At 44.8% G+C, this 25,498-nt stretch overlaps 1 protein-coding gene across 6 annotated transcripts in view; it reads left to right on the top strand.

Moving 5' to 3' along the window:
• PARD3B (par-3 family cell polarity regulator beta) overlaps window positions 1-18,301 on the top strand; it is a 389,258-nt gene extending 370,957 nt beyond the window's left edge. For all 6 annotated transcript variants that reach the window (XM_050976846.1, XM_030241769.2, XM_050976847.1 and 3 more), the window contains one exon: window positions 13,665-18,301. In XM_050976846.1, coding sequence (XP_050832803.1) covers window positions 13,665-14,019 — 355 coding nt within the window. In that variant the 3' untranslated portion in view covers window positions 14,020-18,301. The remainder of the gene's footprint in view (window positions 1-13,664) is intronic.
• The last annotated feature ends 7,197 nt before the right edge of the window (window positions 18,302-25,498 follow it).

Genomic DNA, 25,498 nt, shown 5'->3' on the forward strand with positions numbered 1-25,498 from the left:
GAATGGCAAGTGGGAGCAGCGTGGTGGGACGGGCTGTGCTGCAATGCAGACTGCACCACGCTTCGTGGCAGAAAGCACAGAGCAGATCAGTTTAAAACTAAAGGGAATTAAAAAAAAAAAAAAAAGGCAAATTCAATTAGTCATTTGAAATTGAGTTGGGGTTTACAACTTGAATTTTTAGGCCCAGATCCATCAGAGCACTTAAGCACCTGCTTTACCTTGAATGCAATTTGCTTTTCAACAGCAGTTATTTGCCTTGCTATCTGAGAGCTCCAGGAAACCTGGTTTTAAGTGGACATTGTAAAGGATGAAGGAAGGATGGCAGACAGGCAGTGGTACTTGGAGAAATTTCTTTTTCACTCCTTTCACCTTTTGTGGTTTAAATAATGCCTCCTTAATGCAATGCTTTGTGTTACGTACTCTGTAAATAATGACAAGAAAGGTTATTTAATGATAATTTGACTTTTTCTTTGAAAAGACTTGTTACTAATCTAAACGTGAAATCTCTTTAGTATATGAGGGGAATAACAACCTTAATGTCATTTTGGTTTGATTTCTTTGTACGAGGGGGTGGCAACTCTCCCTTGTCTCTCCTCACCAAACATCTGAAGCAAGATCTGTTACTGAGAGATTGCTGCAGTGGTACTTGGTCTTAGAGAGATTTCATCAGAAACATTTCATTTTTAATGGACAATGGAAAATGTTCAGCTGTCCATTATTACACTTCTTTGTACACAGTCTAAAAATATAAATGGAAATTATAATTACATCTGTAATTCTGGGTCCCAGCTGAAATCACTTTAATCCCAATGTGAGGAGAAAAAAATCAATACAGAACCCTTAACCCTGGTCTTTTTCTCCTTAGATATTTCTTTTTCAGTTGTGCTAGTTTATACCACAAGTTTTATAAGTTTTTCAAGGGACTTTAGTATACAGAGAGGATTTTGCATCCTCAAAATGGTATTGCTACTTTGTGCTTTTCTGATTTCGAAACTGTAGTGATGTTCTTGAGTAATGGGTTATATTGTAGCTGCTTGATATAATGTGATGTTTCTCTCTTTTATTTTTTGTTCATTAAAAAGATGGGCCTTTGAAATGTTGCAAAGTTCCTTTAAAGAAAATCCTGTTTTACTGGCAGTAGAATTACGCATCTTTCTTTTTTTTTTTTTTAAGAGGCATCCAAGTCAGCATTAAAGATTTAACATTGGGATTTGGAAAAGGGGGTCTTTCTCAACTCACCATAGGCTCTCTCTACTCCATTGTGATTTTTTTCCTATAGGCTTCAAATAGTAGGTCTGTCAAGGTTAAATATTATCATGTTTGGGGGTTTTCAGTATCAACATCTGCAAGTTCAGAAATGTCATCAAGTGTTTTGTGTTTCTGAAACTTTCACCTTCCTGCAAACCCAAGTTTAGACCAAGAGTTGCTTTTGTTTGAGTTAACATCTGAGGAGGAAGGGAGATGTTCTTTTATGCTGTAAGACCTTTGCAAACTGTTAATTGTCCATGAATTGCAGCTTCCTCTGAAACATCTGGTTCTGGTAATAGTCCCAGACGTGATGCTGCAGATTAGGGCACCCTCCGCTACATTGCCCCAGTTGCCACACTGTTAATGATCATGGATTTAACATCCACAGAGCAGAGGAGTGTTGTTCATCTTGGCAGAATGTCTTCTTTCTTTGTAAATGCATGCATGCACCATTTTCTAGATCATGGGCACTCAAAAAGTAAAACATAATTTAGCAGCATTCTGCTCAGGCTTTTCTCTGAATACCTGAAAGACACAACTGAAGAGGAATGTTTCCACTTGAACTGAGGCATTTCAGCAACCTACATTTAGTACCTGAGGTACAATTTATTTGCTGTCTAAGGCTGTCAAGCCTTAACTTCCTGATTTCATTCCAGGATACAGATGTTTCATTCTCTCCCTGCCCTTTCCTCCCCTTGCAGATACCATTCTATACAAAAGCCCAATCCAAAGATCATTGAAATGCTTCCATTGACATCCAGAGGCTTTGGCTGGGGCTGGATGGGTCTGGGGCACAAAATTCTTCATTGCATCAAAGTTATTCCATCTTCTGTCTTGTATCCAGGCAAAGCACAGATGTTTTTCCATCTTTACTTCCCCCTGCAAAGTATCTTGATAGGTTTTTTATGAACTTGCCACTTCAAGTCTATCACACTACACAATCTGAAAATGCTTGGAGAGATATTATAGTAGTGACCTTTATTGTTCATTAGTGAATCAGCAGCCTAGCTTACTGTGGCTTTAAATGAGCTATATAAATTGGTTGTTATTTTCAATGATGATTCCCTTGATTTGAACATACTAGAGCAAAGATAATTGATTGATTCATTATGTAAAAGATTGTTTCAAGTTAGAGGGTGGTTTTATTTAATTTTTTTTTCTCCCAGCCAAATTGAGAAATGCTGTCTAGAATCTTGGCCAGGTTCTTACCAGGTTCATATCCAGAAGAACTATTGCTTAGTGAATTGCTTAGAACTATTGCTTAGAACTATTGCTTGTGATGGCACACAGCAGCCTTCCTGGGTGGGTGGGGATGCCTCTTGGATTGTGGTGCTGTTCCTTGTAATGTCAGCTGAAGCTGCTGCCAGCATCAAGTCCTGCATGTAAGACTTTGTTGCACATCTTTGAAACATGATGTATGTGTCCTTTCAAAATAAATTTAAGTCTATACCAGGTAGTGCTGTCCAAAGCCTCTCTCTGTCTCAATGCTGGCTTGCCCCTACCCTATTCCAAGTGCTATGCTGTCACCTCTCTCAGGTATCACTAATTCCCAGCTATTGACATTGCTTTACCAAGGATGAGGGTTTTGGTGTGTCTTTAAAGCATTTTTTTCTTTCTTCAGCTGTGTGCTCCTCTTTCAGCTTCAGGATCTTGATGTCTTCTGTTCTAGATGCATGACTAAGCTGATAGAACTGTTACAACAGCCTGTACTTGCTCTCTCTAAAAGGTTGTTTTGCTCTAAGGTCTTTGCTGTTGCAAATTTTATCTTGTTGTCTGTCATGCAGCACAGTGCGCAGATGGCACAGAAGTTTGTTTAGAAGCTACAAATCTCATTTATTGGAAGTGTTGGGGGGGATGCGTGTAGATAGGGACATTGGTGGTTGTACCAGTTCCCAAAAAGCAAAGGATGCTGCCTGCCCAGGGACCATGCAAGTAAATCCTGCTGTGGGTGCATGGTGCTGCCCCAGGCCAGGAATGCATGGAAGAAAATCACACAGAGGTGGTGATGTCTCATGTCATTTGAGACACCTGGCTGGCACTGCCAGGGCTGGTGCTGCTGGCAAGGAAAGCACAGAAGAGAACAGCAGCCAGGCCAGGAGGGGATAGTGGTAAAAAACATGATGGGTTCCAGGAATCCAAGCCTAGGCCTTGCTGAAGGAGGCAGAGAGGACAGCGGGAGCTGTAACATCTTGTGCTGTTGTCCTGTCCACCCACCTCCATCTTGTGCTCTAACGTGGTGACCTCTGACTTCCAGATTTGCTTAAGGAAACAATGTCCAGCAAATTAAATAGGGAAGAACTGAGCTCAGATGTGTATGAAAGTCAGCAGTTATGTTGTTTTCACGTGGGAATGGAACATACTTGTGTATTTCTATAGGCATTAGAGCTAATAGCATATACATGAGTAAAAACTCCACCTGTGCCCATGAAGCAGTTGGGAGCTGTATTGTGTTTCCTCCCTGCTCAGTGGTTCAGGTCTCAAAGCAACCTCACAGTGATGTGTTTGGCAGTGGTGCCATGTGTGCATGTCTCTTTTAAGCACAGCTGTTCTACAGGACATCTTGAGGGGGTGTTTGCAGATTCTCATCTGTGTCTCACTTCTCCAGAATCTGCTTCTGCTCGCAGGATCTGGCGTGCCAAACCCTCCTCATCTGAGCAAGTCAACAGCCTGTCCCAGGCTGCTGCCTAAGAGAATGGCAGGGCTTTGTAAATAAAGGAAACAATTGAATGATAAGTTCACACTTCAGCACGCTGCTTAACAACCTGATAACAGTTAATTACATACAGTATTTTTAAATGCAGCAACTGGGAGATAACTCGTGCAGAGGTGGAGCTCAGGCCCTTGGGCCTCAAGACCAAAGGTTAACCTCTTCCTACCCGTGCCCCTAAAGAGACTGGTGGCTGCAGCTCCAAATGTCACCAGTTCTGAACTTTTACTGGGTCCTGCTTTGGGAGCAGCCTGTGAGCTGACAGGCAGAAAAGGTGGGGTGGTAAGGCCAGGGCTGCCTCCAGCAGAGGCAGCAGGTAGAGCAGGTCCAGTCGGGAGTCTCGGCGCTGCTGCTGGTGTAACTGAAGGAGCTGTGAAGGAAGGAGCAGCATAAACACAGCTGGAATGGGCGCTCGGGCGGCTGCGAGTCACAGCAGCTGCACTCAGCGCTACCGCTCCCTCGGCACCGGGTGGGACGTTTCCGTCTGTCCCGGCCCCGTGGGACCGAGGGTGTGACCCTTGTTATTTAAAGCACAACTTCAGGACATCTGCTGTCAGAGCCCCGGCAAAGTTTGTGGCTTAATGCAAGTCTAATTAACTGATTTGCCTATCCAAATCTGGAGATTTACACACTTCTATAGAGGCAGCTGTAAAGTTACAACTTGAGCTGTTTATCATGCCCTGAGCCTTTAAATCTCAATTATGAAAGGTGGTGTTTAATGGCTAGCTGGAAAATGGGTGGTTACCAGAGTGTTAATGGAGTGCAGCAAGCCAGGAAATGTATAATCTAATGCCTGTATAGAAATGAAAGGTTCTAACAAAAGAAAATATTGGGGGGGAGGATGTACAGGCTGTTTGTGCTGTTTAGGAGAAAATCAGTACATGAGCAGTAGGGAAACAATGGGGACTGAAATACTGCCTGAAGAAAGAAATAAGAGCTGCTTGTTTTTAAGGTCCCTCTGTCGTCCCCCCCCCCCCCCCCCAAACATCCATCCTTCTTCTCTGGGTCTTGAGCTTTGCCTTTGTTACAAAGGGGAAAAAAAAAAAAAGAATGATATGTCGCAGTGAGTTTAACAGAATGTCTGGACCAGAAAGAAACAAATTGAAGGAAAAAATAACCAGCTACATATTCCTTTTTTACTGAAGCATGGTTTTACTACCCAGTTTGTGCCATTGGAGGCAGAATTGACAGCCATGCTTCATCATGGCAATGGGAGAAAGCGCTACAAGGAGTGCTTTAATTTAAATGAGAAATGCTCTAAGAGGAAAAAAAAAGCCTAAAAGCTTGGTAATAACATTAATAACCACTTCTTACAGGTTTTTACTAGCCCACTAAAGATCAGACAGCATGTTAAGGTCCCAGTGGCTGAATAGTAAAGACCTGGGCCCAGGTTATTATTACTTAGGAAGATTCTTTTAATGATTTCTGTTATTAGTTGAAAATCATTTGAATAGTACAGCTGAATGGTCACCATGCTTTAAATTCATTTTGAATGAAGAATGAGAACAGGGTAGAATTTGGGTTTATGCATTTGTGAAAGCACTCCACAAAACCAGCATGGACAGCAGTTGTGCTGTGAATGGGCAGGCAAAGGGCACAGGTTTCCCTGCTGGGGAGGAGCTCTTCTGGACTGTGATCAATTCCTGCTGAAAAGCAATTTTGACTATGGCAACTGAATTTCTTTTGAATCAAATTAAAAGCTCCTAAACCACCACAGGCTCCTTAATTTCTACTCTGATCACCTTCAAAAAAGCAGAGACCTCCAGCAGGGCTTAGGATGAAGCAAAGGGCTCCAGGTGGTATTTCTGCCTTTTGTGCTGCTGCTGCACTGAAGCCCATGTTGGGGTCTCACGTCTGCATCCCACTCCCTTCTCCAGACTGCCTGCTCTTGAGGAAAGCAACTGGCTCTTCTCAGGGCAGGGGCAGCAGGGTCCCCCTGTCTGTTGGGAGTTGCTACACAGTAAGACAGGACACGTATTACCATAGTACAGTTTTCATTCAGCATCTTGCTCCAGTAGGGGCAGTACTTTTTTGTATTAGTTTGAATTTGCATTTAAATGCAAAATTCAACTGAGAAGCCTAATCAGGTCCTTCTCTTGCTGGTCTAAGAGGCATATGTCCTTTAAAAAGAAGTTTTCTCCCCTTCAGCATCTTCTCAGAAATGTGCTTAAAAGACCAAAGGCCAAGAACTCTTTTAGTCTATAGGAAGAGCTTTTGGTCCCCACTGATCTGCAAAACAAAAGACCAAAGGGACCTTGAAATCTCAGCCAGGTCTCTCCCCAGTGGAGCATGGGGGTTCCTGAGCAACAAGCATGACTGCTTAGCGTTGAGAGTAGGTTACCAGTGCCCAGAGGTTAATGACTCACACGGCATTGTGTTGTGCTGAATAATGAGGAACATCTGAAATGACACATGTTGTAATGACTCGCTACTTAAAGTACCAATCTACTTAAGATCCCTTTAAGCTTGAGGAGATCACAGAATAGCAATGTCTTGTTCAATAGGTGCTACTTTATTTTATGCCTTCTGTTAGAAGAGATGTACCATGCCTGAGAGCATATGAACAAAACAAGTGAGGAATTGAGTAGGAAGGATTATTGCACTAGTTGTTGTGAATGCTTTTTAGGCATTTATAGAGCACCAGCTAGCACATTTCGGGTTTTGTTTTTGTTGATTCCAGGGTTTTAATCCTGGTTGTCACAGTTCCTATAATTTGTAGGTTGGATTTAGGGAAGGAGAGAAAGGGGAGCTTTGCCTGCAGGATGAGATTATCAGAAACTGGTCTGAGATTTGCTGTGGAAAATAAACTAATGCTGAAGCAAAGCAGCACCACTGTCTTATGGTTTGGTTGCTGATGGGAGGCAGTTTAATTAAATGGCACTCTAAATTCTGATGTTAACCAGTCTGTGACATAGTTTGCTCCATTAGGGATTGAGAACAATCTATTTTCTTGTTGTTCATGCTGTCATAAGAAGTCATACCTAATCTTACAGTAAAGTTTTAAACCTGTCAGACACTGCTTGCCTGTTTTACCGTTGTTTCTGCAGTGTGCTCCCCTGCATGGAAAGCTGGTATGTGAGTAAATTGTACCCTTGGTCTTAGTTGTAAAAGCAAGTATGACACCTAAATGTCTCCAATTGCTAAAAATGGCCCGGGGAGCAGCTGGGGCCCAACACCTCTGTGGTGTGGCCCTCTGCAAACAATAAAGGACTTAGTTCTCCAGCTGCTTTGAGGCTGGACTTCAACTAGAGAAATATAAACACGTCTCTGCACTTACCTGCTGGGATTGTGGTGCTTTAATTGTTTGTTTCTAAATATTTTAAGCTGTAATATTGAAGAGAGGGAGAAACTGCATATGAGTTCTAATATTCAGACCAGTTAGCACCACTTTAGACTTTGCAAAAGTGTATGCAAGAGACAAGAATCAGGCCTGCCTGCATTGCATCTGGAATGTATTGCTCGGATCTCAAACAAACTTATCTGGACTCGTCCTTCTCCAAACCAAATAGGAATTCTTTAAAATGGGAAGAGAGATTCTTCCACTCTTACACCCACCACTCACACACACAGCCCCCACCTTGAAATGCAGGTCATTAAATGATCATTATTTTTATGGGTCTGCAAAGCCTGCAGAAGTCAAAGCTGTGTAATATACATTGCAGAGTGTTCTGCTAATCCAGTCCGACCGCAGTCGTGCCTGGCCCGGGGAAGAGGGTCTGGTAACTGGAAACCTGACACTGAAGGAATTCCAAACACAGTCCTCAAACTAAAAACAGCTCTCTCTGCATGGCATGTGCTACATGAGAGCCAGGGATTGTATTCGTTTATGTTATCTGATTTTTCAGCCTTGTATTGTTGATAAAAGAACAGGAGAAGGAAGCACCTCCACCAGCTCAGCCCATAAATAAAGTGTGTATGGTGTGTTTGAGGTTAGGATGACATTGCTAGACATCTGCCTTCTTCTGTGGGGTACAAGCCTCTCTCACAGACAGCAGCCACTGAGCTCTTCCTTGTGCTGTAAATTCTTCCCAGCACTAAGATACCAAATTTGATTCCCAGTGAATTTTAAATGCAAACCCTTTATTTGGCTGTGGGAAGTATTGATCTGAAAGGGCAAAGAATATTTATTATAGGATTATCTCACCTATTAGGATACAGAGACCCACCTTAATGCATCTCAGTGATTTCTTTGAAATCTGCAGTGATTTGAAATTTCATTAATTTATTTATGTTGTATGCATGTTGAATATTAAGCAACAAGAGTTCTTAGAGCCACTGACTACAAACAGCACTGCAGTATCTTTAATACTCTATCTGGAGAGATAGGCACTACGTGATCTTTTCAGTTAATTGTTTTTAGTGTTTGTTGAGAAGAGCTTTATAAAGACAGTGTAATGTATTTGATACTTCAGGATTGTTTGTTTGCATAATTTAATTCTTACATCAGCTTCTCCTTTCTTCTTTAAAAGTAGATCCTCCTGGCTGAGAACAAACATCACACAATCACACTGCATACAGTGGAGTTCTTCACTGAGAATTTGGACACAGATAGGATCTTGTTGCTTTCTCCTGTTCTTTAATCACAGCCTGGGCTGTCTGATGCCATCACCCAGAGTCTCTGTATGTCTTGCTTAGACATGAAAGAGACTGCAGCCAAATGTGGGCTTTCCATTTGCTACTTAGTCTGTGGCTGTCTTTGAAGTTTATTTCAAGAAGTACTCTCTAACAAAGTAAGAAGGCAGGTTTTCATGTGAGATTATATCCCTTGCAAAATATTCCCTCAGCAGCAAGGAGGAGATAGTGATGTAAGAAGAGAGCATTCCCTTCCTTGCTTTTTACCAGGTACTAAGAGGGTGACCTCTGTCACTTTCCCTATAGAACAGAGGGAAGAAAAACCCTTTGTCACAATGAAATCCAAACCCCCAACGTGATGGGGCACAGCACGAGCAGTTAGACCTTCATTTTGCTTTCTTTTCCTTTCAGATAGCCCAAGCACATGTCTCCAAGGATGTTAGAAGTGACCTGCAAATGGAGGTTATCAATGAAATGCAGTAAACCTGAAATGTAATTTTTTTTTTTTCTGATTAGGTTTTTGAAACATCAGGTATTTATGCCAGTCTACTATGTAAGATTTTCCACAGCTGAAGAATTACTAAAATACGGGTTAAAAAAAGGGGAACTGCAGAAAGCAAGTAGTGTTTACTTACAGCTTTTGAAACCTTCAGATACCTGCGACTAAATAATATTTTGGGTAAAAGAAGTCTTTCCTAAGTGTTCCTGTAGTTCAGTTTTAAATAAACCCAGAAGCTCTTAAAAATTCTGCAGTAAAGCCAGAAAAGACTGTATTTTTTATGCTTGGAAGATAAATAAAACAGAGATAGAAAAACAAACCTGCTTTAGGCTTTACTTGTCATAGAGAAAATAACAACATGTTAATTGAATACCAGTCAGAAGTTACCTGCTTTACTTGGACAAGGCTACTTTGTGCTCTTAATGCTCAAAATGGATCACTGTTGTTAACTGGTGAATGATTTTAAAAGATAAACTGGTAAAGCTGCAGACCAGCATATGAAGTGAAACACATTCACAACTGCCTGTGTGTGATCTGTAATTTCTCTGCAGGGGAAGGAAGATGAGACTTTGCTTACTCAAAGCAGAAGGAGCACCATTTTAAGGGACACCTTGCTCATGACATTTTTGAGGAGTGTTTTCACTCTGCCCCACCAGTTGCACTCCTATGAGGAGCCTGCTGCTTCTCTCTCACTTAATTCAGTTGCTTCCTGCAGCAGCAGCCTCTGCTTTTAGCTAGACCCACATCCATAATGCACTTTCCAGTGGGACCCAGCAGAGCTGAACTATCAGCAAAACCAGGTTTTGAGCTCTGAGATCAGTTCCTTCCCAGGATGTTGTGTCAGCTTCCCTGCCTTCTGCCTGCCATTAATTGCACTGTATCCCCAGGTCAAACAAATGGCCAAAAATCTGGAAAACAGCTGACAGTCAGAGCAGCTCCTACTCAGCATGTCCTCTCAGAGGGCACGGTCCTGGCCTGGTCCTTTTGAGTGGCTGGACCTGCTTGACCCAATTTGTGGATTTTTGATCACTCCCCTGGGTCACTGATTTTCCACTTGAGATTATTGGTTTGACCCCCACACCATGGGTCACTGGGGAGGTGTGATATGGCCCTGTGAACTCTGAACTCATCAGAAGCCAACAAAAACAGTGCAGAGAGGAGAAGAATTTCATTAGGACCCCCTCAGAGGTGGCAGTGTCTGCTGAGGGAAAAGGTAGGAGTTGTTTTCCTTGTTGCAGAAACAAGCACAGCATCTACAAGGCACTGCCAAGTAGAAAGTGTTTGGTTTGGTTTGTTTTGGCAATTTCTTTAAGGATAAACAACAGCATGTACTTTTACACCGTGAGCTATCAAGTGAGAAGGGTGTTGGTTCAGAGGAGCCATCCTCTTCCTGCTGGGAACTGCCCTCAGTGTCCCAGACTTACTGCTAATGGTGACAGCATTTCTGCAGGCAGAGTTTGCTATTTGCAGTTGTTTCTTTTACCTGAGAAAGATTAACTTTCTGATGGTTAATTTGTCATGCTTGAGGAGAAAAGGGCAGTTTTTTACTGTTTTTTAAGACTGGTCAGAAGTTCATGGAGGTTCTGTAGGCTGGTTGGTTGCACTGTGAGCAGCTCCCTGAGAATGCACTTCACCAGGCATGGTGGTAGGTGAGGAAGAATGAATCCCTGGGAAATAATCTGGCTTCAACATGCTGTGCTGGTCATAAAAGGGAAAAAAAGTGTTGTCATTGTAGCTTGTGTGTCTGCGAGTGTAACACCTGCTGGGATCGCTAGGGAAAGTGAGCTGGAGTGTGGAGCAGCCATGAGGATGATATCTTCTGTGAAATCTCCCTCAGTCATGCTGCCCAGAGTCAGCCTTTTGGACAGCTACCCTTGTTTCCCAAGGTTTTACTCAGGCAAAAGTTCTGCTAATCATTGCTAGATGACTGCTTGTATTATCCCCAAGGTTGCTAAAATAACTCTCATACCTTCTGTCTTCTTGGGGCTTTCCTAAAAGGTTAGTGTGGATTCCTGTCAGGTCTCTGTGTGCAACCTGTCCTCCCAGCTCTGGGCAAGACACTCAAGAATTGCACCACCTATGGGTGTTTTGCTCTCAGAGAAAGGAAACTGGTGCTGACAGTGAACAACTTGGGGTTTTATCTTTTAAAGAAAGATTTTGCTCTTCCCAAATGTTGTTCTGCAGTTTTTCTACCCAGCCGCAGATGGTGCTAGCTGTCAGTGAAGCACTGGTGGATTTAGTTCTCCAGGAGAGGGAACAGCAATGGGGATCTGATGGCATTAGCTCAGGCAGCTTGGGGCCATTTCCCAGGTCTGGCACGCTTTGATTGCCCAGTCCTGGGCCAGAGCAGCCTGAGTGCACAATCCTCAGCTGAGAGCACAGGCGCAGCTTCTGTGGCAGCAGTGTAACACTCATTCCTAAAACTGGACTGGATGAGTTTTCCTGGAAACAGCTCTTTTGGCTGGATGGCAAAGTACCCCTCTTTTTTCCTGCACCTCGCAGACCTCTGGTGTCAGTTGAGGCATGAGTTGTGTACTGGAGGCTCAGTATGTCATGCTGGTGGCTCAGTCCTATTGTCAGCCATCATTTTGGTGCCAGATTTGTTTTTTAGAGTAATTCAGTTTGCAGTTATAGCTCTGTCCAAAAGCTACCACTGGGTTTTCAGTGAATTCTGCATCAGGTTCCAAGCTCAGTCCTTTTTTAATGTGATCCACAAGAATTTCATTGATTATAGCTGCTGTTGAGAACACCTTATAGAACCAATGTACAGGATTTTGAGCATGATCCTCACATTAAAAGGTGATGGGTGTAGATTTGACATTTGTTCCTCTTGGTGTGCTGCTTGACACAAAGCAGTTCCTACCATTGCAGAGCCTTTTATGATTGGAAGTACATTTTTGTGCACAGAGCCATTAAAGCTGAGTGTGATGGGACTGACTAGTGAACAGGCCTTCATGCACATGGAAAAAAAAAAATAGAGCAGCTCTTTGGCCAGCTCTGGAAATTGGGCTTTGTTGCAAGGTGTAGGTGTGTGAGCAGTGACGGTAATTGTCTCAGTACGTACGGTTAAGAGTGGTTTGGTATCTCAGAGAGTGGCTTCAGGCCCTTCAGCACTTTGTCTGGACTGTCTCACCAGGAGGTGTGGGGGGGAAGCTGGGAGTGCCTGTCTTTTATAATGTTCTGTTTTTAAAGCAGAAAGTCTCTGGGGAGCATAGGGTCCTAAAAGTCCAAGGCCTGGAATGCTTCCTTTTGCTCTTTCCATTTTAAACAGGAAACATTTGCACTAAGTTATTCCAGGAGGAGAATTGTAGGTTCATTTCAAGGCAGATAATGTTTGTTCATTGCCTATGTCCGTGATTTACCCCATGGGCTTAAACGAGTGCAGCAGAAAACCACATGTTTTGTTTTACTACATGTTAAACAAGTTCCAGCAGAGTCTGGGAGCCCAGGTTAAGAAAGAAGGAGCATGCTTGTAAAATCTCTGTGTGAACAAGAGAGTCATTGACAAATTTTGAACACCTGATCTGCTGTACCCAAATGATGACTTTTTTCATAATCTATGCAAAGAATATTTAAACAGTTGATGAGTTCAGTCCCAAAGACACAGAGCAGGTGTAATTGATCTATATAATTCATCAACTTCCAGCCCCTGTTTTAGGTCAAAACTCTGTCTTCTTCCCTAAGCTCTCATTTGGAGAGAAGCTTCCTGTGCAGTCAATGAGAGGTTTTGTCCAAAGTGCAAAGACATTAGCAGTCAGACTGGCAAAAACTCCTAATTAAATTGAACTTTTGGGGATGCTCTGGTGACATGTCTGTGAGAACAATTACTTTTGCCATTTCAAAAGTATCACAAGTTAAGTTGTAATAGGAAAAAATATCAATCCTTCATTAGTGAAAATCATGAAATTAAGATGCAGAAGGCTACAGAGAGGACTCCATGGCACATCCTCGGGGATGACATATTCAGGTGTTGCTTTTCACATGAACTAGGGCTTGTGATATCCATACTGATGCAGACAAGTTACAGGGCTGTTGTAATATCAGGCCTTTTAGATCACAGATCTTTTGAAACCTCATTGGCAACTTGCCCATTAAACACAGGTATTGTAGCCTGATATCCCTGGTGTTTCTTGCCCAGTTTTTCCAACTATGGTGTTTGGAAAGTTTTACAGGCTGACATATTGGGAGAGAATAGTGGGAAATGGCCTGGAAAGCGTGAATATTTGTGCATGTAAAGCTTATGGGATTTGCAGACTTGCAGACCCAACTCATCTGTTTATCCTCAGGCTAGATAAGATTCAGTCAAATATGCATTGTTTAAAGGAGCTTTGTTTCCATTATGGCAAATGGATCACAGGAGACTATCTTTGGAAGCTGAAGGGGTCCAGTGCTCCCCCATTGTAAAAGGGCTGTGATGTGTACTGGACCCTTCCTCAAGTGTCTTGGATGCGACAGACTTTTGTAGCACGCAGGTGGGAAGCTTGTTATCCTTCAGAAGTTCTTTTTATTCATCAGGACTTGTCATGCTTGAGGTGGCATTTCCTCTCCCAAAGTAAACATAGATTGTATGTACAATAATGTATCACTGGGCTTGTAGACTGCCTTTTTATGTGCTTTATTATGTTTTTCCCTCCTCAGGCGTGGACCTGCAGAGCCACTAGAATATTTAACAGGGCCACGAGTAACGTACAAAGAGAGAGATCTTCCCTACTACCATGGAGGACAGCCTGTTATCCACCCATCCAAGGGGAACTACATCCGTGTGCCGGACACAAGAGTGGCAGAACTGAGGTACCCTCAGTATTACCCAGGCCAGCCCATGGCAAACCAGCATAAAGGACCCCTCCGGCAGGACGTGCCGCCTTCCCCTCCGCAGTCCCACCGAGCACCAGCCTACAGTGAAATGCTGCGACACCGCGGGACCAGTCCAGACCAGTACCAGTACAGGCAACAGGATCCCAGGCAGAAGAACCCCATGACTGCAGCTGTGTAGCCGTGCACTGGACTTGGGCACAGCATCCTTGTAGAGTTGTTCCTAAGCGTAGCTGCCTGTAAGAAGGGCACACGAGACCTGGAGTCGTTCTTACTGAGCTGGGCTCAGCCTAGGTGCTTTCTAACAGGCGAACTAAAGCCACGTGAGGTACGATGTGTTTTGAGTATGTGAGGTACCAGACTGTGGAGTGTTTTTTAATTCCTTTTAAAAATAGAAAGTGGCTGCTGGGAATGAAACACAACACTTAATACACCTCAGGGCTATTTACTGAATCCAGTTACACCTTTACAGTACATAGCTGTTTGTGTAAGGGCAGCAGAGTCGCCAGAGTTTACTTCAGAGTGCTGTTGTAGAGCCTTTTAAGTGAGAACACAGCATGCAGTATGGACTTCTTGCAGAGCTGGGCATCTTGTGTATCTAGCGTGTGATCATGACAAGGGACTGCCACAGAGATAGTGGCCATATTCCAGGCACGTCCTGACCAACAGCTCTGATTTAAGGATGCTGCAGTTTCAGATCTGTGATCTGGCCTCTGTCTCTCTCTGTCTTTTTGGTGGTGGCAGCATTTATCTTGTAGCCTTCATTTTTTGCAGTCTGAATATCAAGAGTCTTCTCTTACTGCACCTGCTGCAGTTGGAGTAGGGTAAAAAGCCTTATCCCCTATGCTTGGGCAGACTCTCAGAGAACAGGCATCCACCTGAGAACTGTCTGTAGAGGGGGGAGTGCGTGCTTGTGAGTGTAGTTAGTTCTACAGTGTGCCGTCTTTAAATGTAAACCCTGGAGACCAGATCCTTAGCTGCTTTCAGGAAGTGTCATTTGAGGGGTTTCAGTGGAGCTGGCCTATAAGGAAGTGACCAGGGAGGTGACTATGGGCATGGACTCCATCATTCATATTAAGTTACTGTGTCAGGTGCTGCCTTGGCTCCATCAAGGTAGCCCATTCCTGGCCCACTCCAGGCGGTGTTGGAGCCAAGTGCCTGCCAGCACCGTGTCTGCCCTGGGCAGCCCAGCACCGCCCGAAGGCAGCTGTTCATGGGGCTGCCTTCTGTGCACGAGGGAAGCTCAGCCTTGGGCAGCACCAGGCCCCGCCGTGCCAAGTGCCAAACTACTCGAGTTCCTGCAACCAGAGGCCGTGAGGTCAGTGGGGAAAGGCGCTTTTCACAGCAAGGGAAAAGACAAGGAAAGTAACAGGAAGGGCTTCAAGACCCTGGGGCCCAGGAGGAAGATGTGAGAATAGCTGTTTGTAGCAAGTTATTTGCAGCTGTGCATAGGAAGAGAGAAGGTGTGGATGGGGAGGGTGTCAGCAGCACATCAGAGCCATGGTGGGGGGACAGGGTGGTAGGGTACATGCTCAGTCCTTTGCTCCCAAACAGCCTGAGTTTGCTCTGCAGCCAGAAATGTGTGTCCCCAGCCACAGGGACCTTTGTATCCTGACCCAAGAGGGCTCTGAGCACTTAGAGATCTGTCTCAAGGATTTTGTCAGGAGGAAACCATGCAGTATTGCGACCTAGAAATACGTTATTTCCAAGTGTCCTTAATTCCTCAACTTCTGCCTTTTGGGAGTGTCACTAAACCACTCGGCCTCCTCTCCTCATCAGGAAAAGACTGTGACCTGGCCAAGGATTAAGCATAAGGATTTCTTTGATTTCATTTTGACACCTTTGGTATGCAACATATTAAATCACATAGGTCACTTCCCAGGTGTTAAATACCATCAGGAAAGTTTGTTCTGCTAGGAGTGTGTCCTGCTAGCAGGTAATGGCCCTGATGAGAAGGAGCATTTAATCCCAGCCTACTTTCTTCTCTGCTGATGGTGCTGGTTAGAGCCTGGCATAACCCTCAGGCACAGGGAGCACTTGCAGCTGCCTGAGTGGCTGGCAGGCTCTAGTGCTTGCATTCCCACCAGCCTCCACCCACCAGCAGGCTGGGAAGCAGGAGAGAGGAGAGCATCTCCATGATTCAGACAGAGGGCTGGACTCCCTGGGGCAGGGGCAGGCACAGCTCTAAATCCAGTCAGGAGGAAGCATTGGTGGGAGGGAGAGAGGAAGAGGAATGCAACTGATTATGAAGCAAGGGTGTTTGGATCTTATTCCATTTCTTTTTGCTCTCTTCCCTAGTAATGTAGGAGGGAAAAACCTCTCGAGGGAGTGTTGGGTGTAAAGCTGGATCTCTCAGTACCCTCCATAAATAAGGCGCATTCCCCAAGGAAACTGTGCCTGTCATGTACGTGCTCTGCAGAGCCCTGTACTTCTCTCAGAAAGCTTTAGATGCTGTAGGATACTCAGCCAGGACTTGGCAGCCACAGGATAGCCGCTGGTGTTATAAAGGCCTGTTGAAATTGAAGCAAAAACAAATTAAAATACTTTCCTTTCCCTCCTTGAAATATAACCCCTGATACATTTGATCCAGCTGCAAAGAAACTAATGTTTGCGACAGTGGCTTTATCAAGCCAGGCCACAATTAAGAACAGCTCTGAATATAAGCTACTGCCTTTGTAAATCACTCTCAACTAACCCTTCAAATGGCATCACAGCACAGTGAACAGAACTTATTTACAGTATTTCATGAGCCAGGGCCAAATAAAATCTGGATGGAAACAGCTCCTACATTATTTATAGCCTTCAAGGGACCTGCCCAATGTCTCCTCGTAACCTGAATCTTTCCTTAAGAGCTCCCCTTGACTGCATCGGCTCCACTCAGTTGAGGCAGACAAATCAAAAAAACACCTTCTGAGCTGTTAATCTTGCCTTACCCAACAGGTTATTAAATGATGCTTCTGCTCAGTAAGCAGAAATCAGTAGAGAGCTTCTTCCAATCAAAAAAAAAAAAAAAAAAAAAAAGCTGTAGCTATAATATATGGATGCATCCTACAGGTAAGGAGCTAAGGAGGAGAAACAGTGTGACCTAATAGGGGGAGCAAGACCAAAAAGTATTACAGAGCATCTCATCAATCTCTGGTGCCATTGTTCTGGGAGAAAATTGCCATTTCCTGATTTAATATCTGGTAGAGGTACAGTATTTTCAAAAGTATAATGTGTAACTACAGTATATATAGTCAGCTTTTCTGCAGTATAAAATGTATGATTTTAGCACCATATTGTGGAAAAATATGTACCGTGCAGAATTCACGAGGTGCTACAACTGACGGTTGAAAATACACACTTGCAAAATCCAAAAGAGCCGTTAAGTAACAAGTTGTTCTTTTCCCATATGTCCATATGTTTGGGAAAATTATGAGTCTGAAATGCTCTTGACACGTAATTGCCTCGCACTCCCTCATCCAAAATGTGCCAGTCCAGCAGTAGAGTTACTGACGTAGTGGGTGTGAAGGGAGAGTTGTGTTTGCCACGGGAGCAGCCCTAAGTGTGTGTGTGAGTGAACAGGCATCAAGACTGAGGGAGAGAGGCCCGCACTCACGTGAAGGTGAAGCTTTGATTTCCTGAGCTGGTGGCGTGCAGCCTGCATTTCTGGCTCTGGCACAACGCCAGCCAGGCCCAGCAGTTGAAAGATTAAGAGATAGAAAAAGAGCCTGTGGATTTTCTGAGTGACCACCCACTAGTGAGCCATGATCTTGGCCTGTGAGCCGACATTACCACTGTGATATATTATGATGCAGAAGTCTCTAGGCACCCCTCAAATGCATAAAGAAACATCAACTGCCCTTTGTGGGGGAAACTAAGCATAGAGAAGAAAAAAAAAAAGGCTCTTGCCTTGAAAAAGTGCATACAGTCCTGAATTCCAATTCACTCCAGCTTCCTGATCTAGAAATAGCTTCACATGCTGCCTAATTTTTTTATAGATGAATTGTGCTACCTCTTCCTCCCAGCCATCACAGATTTGTTTATCAGAGTTAGTGCTGTGAGTGAATCCTAGTGACTGCTCTGCCAGGGCCACATCCTGACACTGCTCTGAGCAGGGGCTGCTTTGCACTTTCAAAGGGCCCCACACCTGTGCTCCCCACCACAGTTGTCCTGCAGGGTCCTTAAGCCTTACATGCAAAATCAGAAGAGCTATTCACTATCTCTGCATAGGAAAGAAGGCTTTGTGAGACACTATTGTGTTACTGTGAGGGAGAGAGAGGTACTTGTGATCCTGGCAATATCTGTGTGTTTAAGTGAAACTGATTTAAAAATCATGTGTGATTGTTTTGGGGGAGAAATTCAACACGTAATTTGACAGGTTTTTTCTAGTACCACGTCAAAGATTTTGATCTTTTGTTACATATGGCTATATAAATTTTACCTGGTTTATTTTGCATTAAAATAAAGGCTTTAAGACTATATATGATTATGTACTTCTATGTAGAGTCTTTCCCTTCTTTGTGTCTACAAAGTCATCCTCAGCCGTGGATGTGATTTGATATTAGAGGATGATACATGATCAAGCTGGATCAGAATTGGTAAGATGATTTTTTTTAACAAAAAAACAAAAACACGTGCTACTTTGTAGAAAAAAAAAAAAAGGCATCCCAGGGCTTAACTTGATTCTCTCTCAAATCTGCATTGTCTTCAGCTGTATTGCCTGAATCCTGATTCCATATCCCAGGATTGAGAGGAGAAGCAAGAAAAAGTCCCTTGTCAGCTCAGGGAATTTCAGCTTAGGCAACTGTTTGTTCATTGCTGAAGTTCCCCAGGCACTTTCATCTCAACACAGAGCTCTTCTCTTGCTGTTGGTACCAGCTGAGGTGTTCTGCAGGCTGTAGCAGCTGCCAGGTCCAACCAGCTGGAAGGGCTGGAGACCCCTGCCAGAGATTTAGGATGCCTTGAAAGTTCTGCGCAGGCTCTTCACATGAGGTATGTTGGTCATTTAACTGAAGCTGGGAACTCTTATTTTTACACATTATGCACAAGCATAGAACTTTGTAGGATCAGGCTGTGGGTTGCAGTGAGATCTGGGCAAGCGTGTTATGTTAGGTGGAATAATTTTCAGAATAGATACTTCAGTGAAAAGGCATTAGTACAGGGAGAAGGAATAATGAAGCCTAAGATGGAAATTACAGGTTACTATGAAGAAAAAGGAAAGAATAAAAGAACAAAATAGACAGAAAGGTGCAGGTTTACAACACAAGGTGTAATAGAAATGGCAGGAATGGGTCAATAAAAATATATGTGTACTGCATTCCAAAACATTTTGAATGCAGGTCTTGGTGTTTACTGCCAAGACAGCTCATGGATGACTGTCAGTCAATTTTAGCATGTATTAAATTATAAACCACATAGATGCCAGTTTTAGAACCAGTCAGGTCATAACCTGCACTCACAGCTGAAAACTGTGCAGATACAAAGGATACCTCAGTTTCTCCTGCTGGAGATGTACAAAGAGTAGCAAAGGACAAAGTAGGAGTGTATTGAGAGCTGGAAACTCGGTGACCACAGGTTGAGATGGTAGTCCTTCTGCCTTGGTTTCTCCACAACACACTCACTTCCCCAGGACCTGGGCTCAAGCTAAAATCTGTTTTTCAGACTGCTCTATCTGTGTAAGGAAGTATGTGGAGCCATTTGACTGTTAACTAATTGTAATGAAGGAGACTGCGCCCTCCTGAGACCTGTATCCTGCTGTGAGCAGAGTGGGATGCAGCGCCTTTCCGCACAGAGGATCTCGGAGCTGCGCTGCCCCAGCAGCAGTGCAGTGACCTGCTGCAATGTGCTCTACCCAGGGCAGAGCATCACAGCCTCTCAGGCATGAGGAACGTGGCAGCTGTGCTGCTTGGAGGCTCTCAGGAAGCAAAATGCCATTATCAAGATTGAAGTGGAGCTGAGCAGCTCCTGCAGCCTCCCAGAAGGCATTCAGGGCTTCTAGTAAGTCCCAGAGGATTCTGGCTCAAAGGCTCTGGAGGTCTCCTGAGGAGGGTACTCAGACTCCCTTCTCCTGGTATGCTCATCCCTACAGAGAAGGTATGGAGGTGCTAAGGCATGCCTTGGGAAAGGATGGAAACAAGACAGAGGGGATCCTAATTCCCAAGTGTAGGATCTGCTCCAGGGGGGACATCTTTGCTGATGGTTTTCTCAGTGAGCTGGATGGGAACGATCTGACACAGGCAACTAGAGGGATAGGATTGCTCTGGGAATGGGTGAGGTGAGGGAGTGGAGAGTGGAAAATAAGGAGAGTCAACTGGAGCAGAGGAAAGGGGATGAGAATTAAAATAGGTTGGAAAAGGGGGCAGGGTGTGTCAGACAGGAAATAGGTGGGAAGGAGAGGGGATTGTCCTCGATGTGTGAAGTTCACAAACCAACAAGAAAGGTGGAACTCTGTGATAATGCTCCACAATTTCTGTTTTGCATCCCAGACTTGTGACATCCTTCTGCTGTGTCCAGAGTCAAGACAAAACAGCACAAAGCTACCTTGTGCCTGAGCAAGAAAGCAGAAGGGCGAGTAGGAATTGTGAGGAAACCCATCAATCAGTATGGGGAGAGAGACACCCATCACACATCCCTGCTCCCTCCCTAGATCGCATGCTGGCACCCAGATCTCACAGCCTGTTCCACACACGCTTCCCTTCATCTCCCTGGGTACCACCAACATCACAGTCTCCTTTCCTGACTGCCTCTTTCATCCAGCAGTTCCCCTGATCACTGATGTCCCCAAAGCCACATTGACCTTCAATAACTTTTGCCTTCAGTGCTGAGAAGCCTCACGAGCCATCAGCAAGTGTAGCCAACCACCCCCAATAATTTTGCTGGCACCTGGAAGAGTCAAAGTATGTGGCCCCCAGGACACCTCACATGGTGTGGGGTGGGACTGTGCCTTCACTACACACAGGGACAAGTCATTTCTGAGTCAGTGGTTTGTGGGTATAGATTGTAAGAAAGATAAAGATTTCATCTGCTTTTTTGCTTGTCTAGAATAAACCTTTGACATGTGCAAAAGCTATTTTATTGCTGGCCTGGTACAAAAATCCTGAACCAGTTTCAAGGGCCAAAAAGGTGATTATAGTCTTTAAAGCAGAATTAATTCTCAAACTGTTCCCAAAATATGCCTGACAAACTAACCCAAGCCAGACGAGTTGGCTGTGCTCATGGTAAAAGCAAACCTCTGTGTACAGGTTTGCTTTTTTTTGAAGCAGCCCTGCTTCACTTTTCCAGAAGAATATCTGCATTTGAAAGAAATAATTTATTGGGAAATATGTACAGTACAGTAAAATAGCAAAATGAGACATTCAATGAGGCTTCTATATAAAGCTGTGCCCTTTGCCTCTAGTGGATAATGAATACAAATGATATAAAGAAGCAATGAACATTCAATGTTTTATATTTAAAATACATTTGTGTGGAAAACAATGTAGCACAGAAAAAGGACTGAAGGGTTCTCAAAGATAATGCCAGAAGCTGTGAGATGTTAGCAGCTTTGTCGTATAAGTTTCAAGGTGTAGGTTTTTAATTTTCTCTTACGAATCGCAGAAGCAGTCGTGAAAACTGTCATTAAAATTCATGGCGAGGAAAGTAAACTTACATTAAAACCTACCCTGTTCTTCTCTGAATTCTTGGTACTGACTAGGAAGTGTCTGCTTCTCAGCCAAAACCTTACCTACACAATCTGATTTAGTCTCTAGGCTCTGTTAAACTGGAGTTTTCATGCATCACATCCTTCAATCCAGAGTACAAAGGAAAAAAAAACTTGAAAATTGCAACCTAGATTTTTAAACCAACAAGCTATGATGTTAAGAGGTTTCATTTCCCATTTTTTTTTCTAGGAATGAAAAGAGAATAAAAAACAGAGCAAATATGAAGAGATTTGTTTATAGGTAAATAAAAATAAATAAACCTCCCCTCCCTTCCTCTTAGGTATAGATATGCATATATTATATGTACATGTACACACACTTAGGTATTGCTGCTTTTGATCTAACAGCAAGTTTACTTTGCCAGCTTATTTCTAGCCTCTCCCTGAAGGAGTCAGTATTTACAGGAATGTATGTGAGGAAGGCAGTATAAATGGTGAGTGCCTGGTTCATGAGTGGCTGGATGTGCCGAGGCACGGAGCCCTGCAAGCAAGGCATGCAGGGAGGCAGCTCTCAGAGCAGCATTCCCTCATGCTGCTTGTTGTTCCAGTGCCTGCATTCCTGTAAGTGACAATTTGCAGAGGTGGGTGAGTTTGCAGGGCAGCCCCTGCCCCAGGTGTGGAAAGGACTGGCAAGGCTGCTGCAGTGGGTGAGGGCCCCTGGGTGGGCACCAGGGCCATGGTGCAGCAGCAGCGCTCACGGCCCAGCCAGGATGGGCAGGGCAGGTGGCACCTCCGGGGACACTGAAACCAGAGTATGAGTTAGAGCAGTCATGGGGCTGCTCTTAAGACTGAAGCTGCCCAACAGTGTGTTGGTTAATTTGGCAAGCAGAGGAAATCAAAGGCACTCTAAGAATGCTCAGCATCCACTCTGTATCCACATTTGGCCAAATTAATCCCAACTAATTCCGTTAGTGGAGTGTTAGGTATAAGAAGGGTGTTTCTTATCTCTTCACAGAGGCACATGCACACATCCTTCTCACCATGGAGGATGTCTTTCCTACCCTCCTTCTTTGTTCCTCTATCCCCTCTGTTGAAAATAAGCCCTCCAGGCCAGTCATTTTCTTTACATATAGCAAGAGGACAGTAAGGCCTCAGTCCAATGTGCATTTCATTCACTCCTGCCCCATCCCTCCCTCCTAGCACTTGGTCCCACCCCATCCCCATGTCCTTTCTCCTTCCCCAATTGTAGGGATTTTCATTGCTGTGAAAGGACAATGGAAACTGAGCTGCTATTGAAAAAAGGACTGATTTGTTTTTTCTTTGCTGGGCTGTTTTTGACATGGATCATTTCCCAACTCAGTTCTTCAGATTGCTTTGATGGCACAAGAGAGTGGATGGAGCAGTGAGGGGAACCAGGCTGGGGGTCAGGAGGGGTTGGTGAGTGGTTAGACTGCTGTTGCTACAAAACAGAAAAGGGAAAGAAAAGAAAAAAGAGGAAAGGGAAAGGGAAAGAAAAGAAAAAAGGAAAGGGAAAGAAAAGAAAAGCTAAATCACAGCCAAAGCACAGTGTATTAGGGGCTTGGATTTAAAAAGTCAAGCACCATCTTCTGCAACGGTTACATTCCTCTGCACATTTAGTTCTGGCCAAATTCCCTGAGAGCAGAGGCAGCATTCACCAAGTCTGATTTCTTTAGGCTGTCTCCTGTGGATTTTCTTCTGTATTTAGCATTAAGATGGGAAATCTCGAGGGTTCACATGGGTTGTGGATTTTCCCCTTCCTGGAATTACTTGCACATAGAGGCAGCAGGGAGCCCTGGGACCCCTTGCAGGTCAGAGGTAACAAACACATCACTCACCTCCATGGTCTGGGATAGGGGTGCCCGGGAAGCAGGGCAGTCATGGGCTCAGTTATGGAGGGCACACTGAGGTTTCCATGTACTTGGGCTTCCTCAGCTGCTCCCAAGGATTCCTGTGAGAGGGGGACAGGGGTCAGCAAGGGTGCAACCAGCAGGTCCCAAAGCAGAGTCAAGGCGCTCACTGTCACAACTCCTGTTGTCTTAGATATCTCGAGTTCTATCATCATCATAGTACAAGGATTTCATATTATCTGAGCTTCATACCTTCTTGATGTTGCTCACAGGCAGCTCCTCTACACACTGACTTCTCCAGATCCTCACAGTGATCTGACTCTCCTCACTCCTCTTTCCTTACTCTTATATAGCACTAGTTCTTATTGATTACAGGTGTGGCCTGTTAAGATCAGGCCCACCTCCAATCTTCAGCAATTGAAACAGCTGCAACTCATTGGGGGATAAAATCACCCTCTACAGCCCCAACTCTGTCACACTGGATTTTCTGTAGGACCTTTTTTGTGCTGCTGGCAGGGGCCTGCTCAGGGATGCCAGCAAATGATTCAAGTCACCCTGTAACATGGTTTGTATCAGTCATGGGTTTGGCCAGCAGCAGTGACATTCAGCTAATGCTCCCCGAGCCTCAGAGATGAGAGAGGAGCCCGTCTGCCAGCTGAGTTTTAGGTCCTCCCTGGCCCTGCAAACTCTGGGAGAACAATAGGAACCCTTGGCCCACACGGGTAGTTTTTAGGGGCAGTGTTTCAAGGAGTGTAGCTTTTGTTTTGGCTGTTTTGTTGCATGTCTCCTCTTGGATGTTTGTGCTGAACAAAAGGCACTTGTTCTCTCACCAACTTCAATGAGCTTGAGTCCATCTGGATTTGTGCTTTAGGTGTAGAGTGCCAACAAATACCCCCATCGGCAGCCCCATGTGGAGAGAGCCTGGGGACAGCACTGGCCTGGGCACACCCTGCTGCCAGTGTGCTCTCAGGAGCAGGAATGAAAACACAATTTGCAAACAGCCTCACTGGAGTGGGTCTGGGTACCAAGCCCAGAGGGCAGCTCTTGGGGCTCTCTGCATTGGGGAATGCTTTGATGCATTGTGCGCCCAGGATGTTCAAGTTTATCCTCTAGCTGCCAAGTAACCTGCTTTTCTGCTTTAATCTGCTAAGCCTTTTTATTTTTTAAGAAATCCTTTATTTATTTAAAAACTGCACATTTCCAATTAGTTCACTCTGATCCTTTCTTGCCCTTCTCCCACACATCCTATAGCAGGAGCCTCGGCTCACAAGCCGGACACCAGTCAGGGCGCAGATATAAAATATAAAGTAGGCCCAACAGCTGCCAAGCACAGACAGGCACATTGAGTGGGTGCCTGTACAGGGCAGGCAGGCTCCAGAGACAGTGATTCAGCGGCAGGCAGACAAACATGCAGGCTCTGCCATGCTCTGTGTGCAGAGGAAGGCAGGCAGGTTGCCAGGGGCTCCGTGCTGGGGTCCCAGGCCCTATGGAGCTGCCCTGGCACTTTGTGTCAGCTCTGGAAGATTGTTAAGCAGGGCATGGGCTCAGTTTACTTTTACCCTAAGCCAAGATGTTCTAAGTTGTCCTTATCCTCAAATTAATAAATTCTGCTCTGTAAAAGTGTAAACACAGGAAAAGAACTCGACTAGGAAAAAAAACACCCAAAAATTCAGGCTGGTGCTGTGCAATAAGGACATTCCTTTTCCTGACAGGATATGGGATCAGAGTTTAAAAATATGCATTACGAGAGGTGTGTTGGGGGCAAGGGGGTCAGTAGACAAATCAAGCCCATTGTTGGCCTGAGCAGGAGAGGCTGAGAGAGGAGAGAGTTGAGCAGCAGGTGCCGGCAGTGTCCCCGAAGCCATGGCTGCAGGAGGGCGAGGAGACCGCGCAGGGCCGGCTGAGGTGAGGCTGGGCCGGGCTGCGCGCCCCAGGGTCACCCACGGCCAGGGTGGGCAATGGCCCCTCAGAGCTGCTGCCCGCAGACACGGGGCCGGCCGGCCTCACGGGCAGCCCCTCATGGCCAGCCCCTCACGGCCAGCCCCTCATAGCCAGCCCCACACGGCCAGCCCCTCACAGCCAGCCCCTCACAGCCAGCCCCTCACAGGCAGCCCCTCATGGCCAGCCCCTCATAGCCAGCCCCTCACGGCCGGCCCCTCACGGCCAGCTCC

Source organism: Serinus canaria, chromosome 7 (genome assembly GCF_022539315.1).
Source record: "Serinus canaria isolate serCan28SL12 chromosome 7, serCan2020, whole genome shotgun sequence".
Classification (NCBI taxonomy): domain Eukaryota; kingdom Metazoa; phylum Chordata; class Aves; order Passeriformes; family Fringillidae; genus Serinus; species Serinus canaria.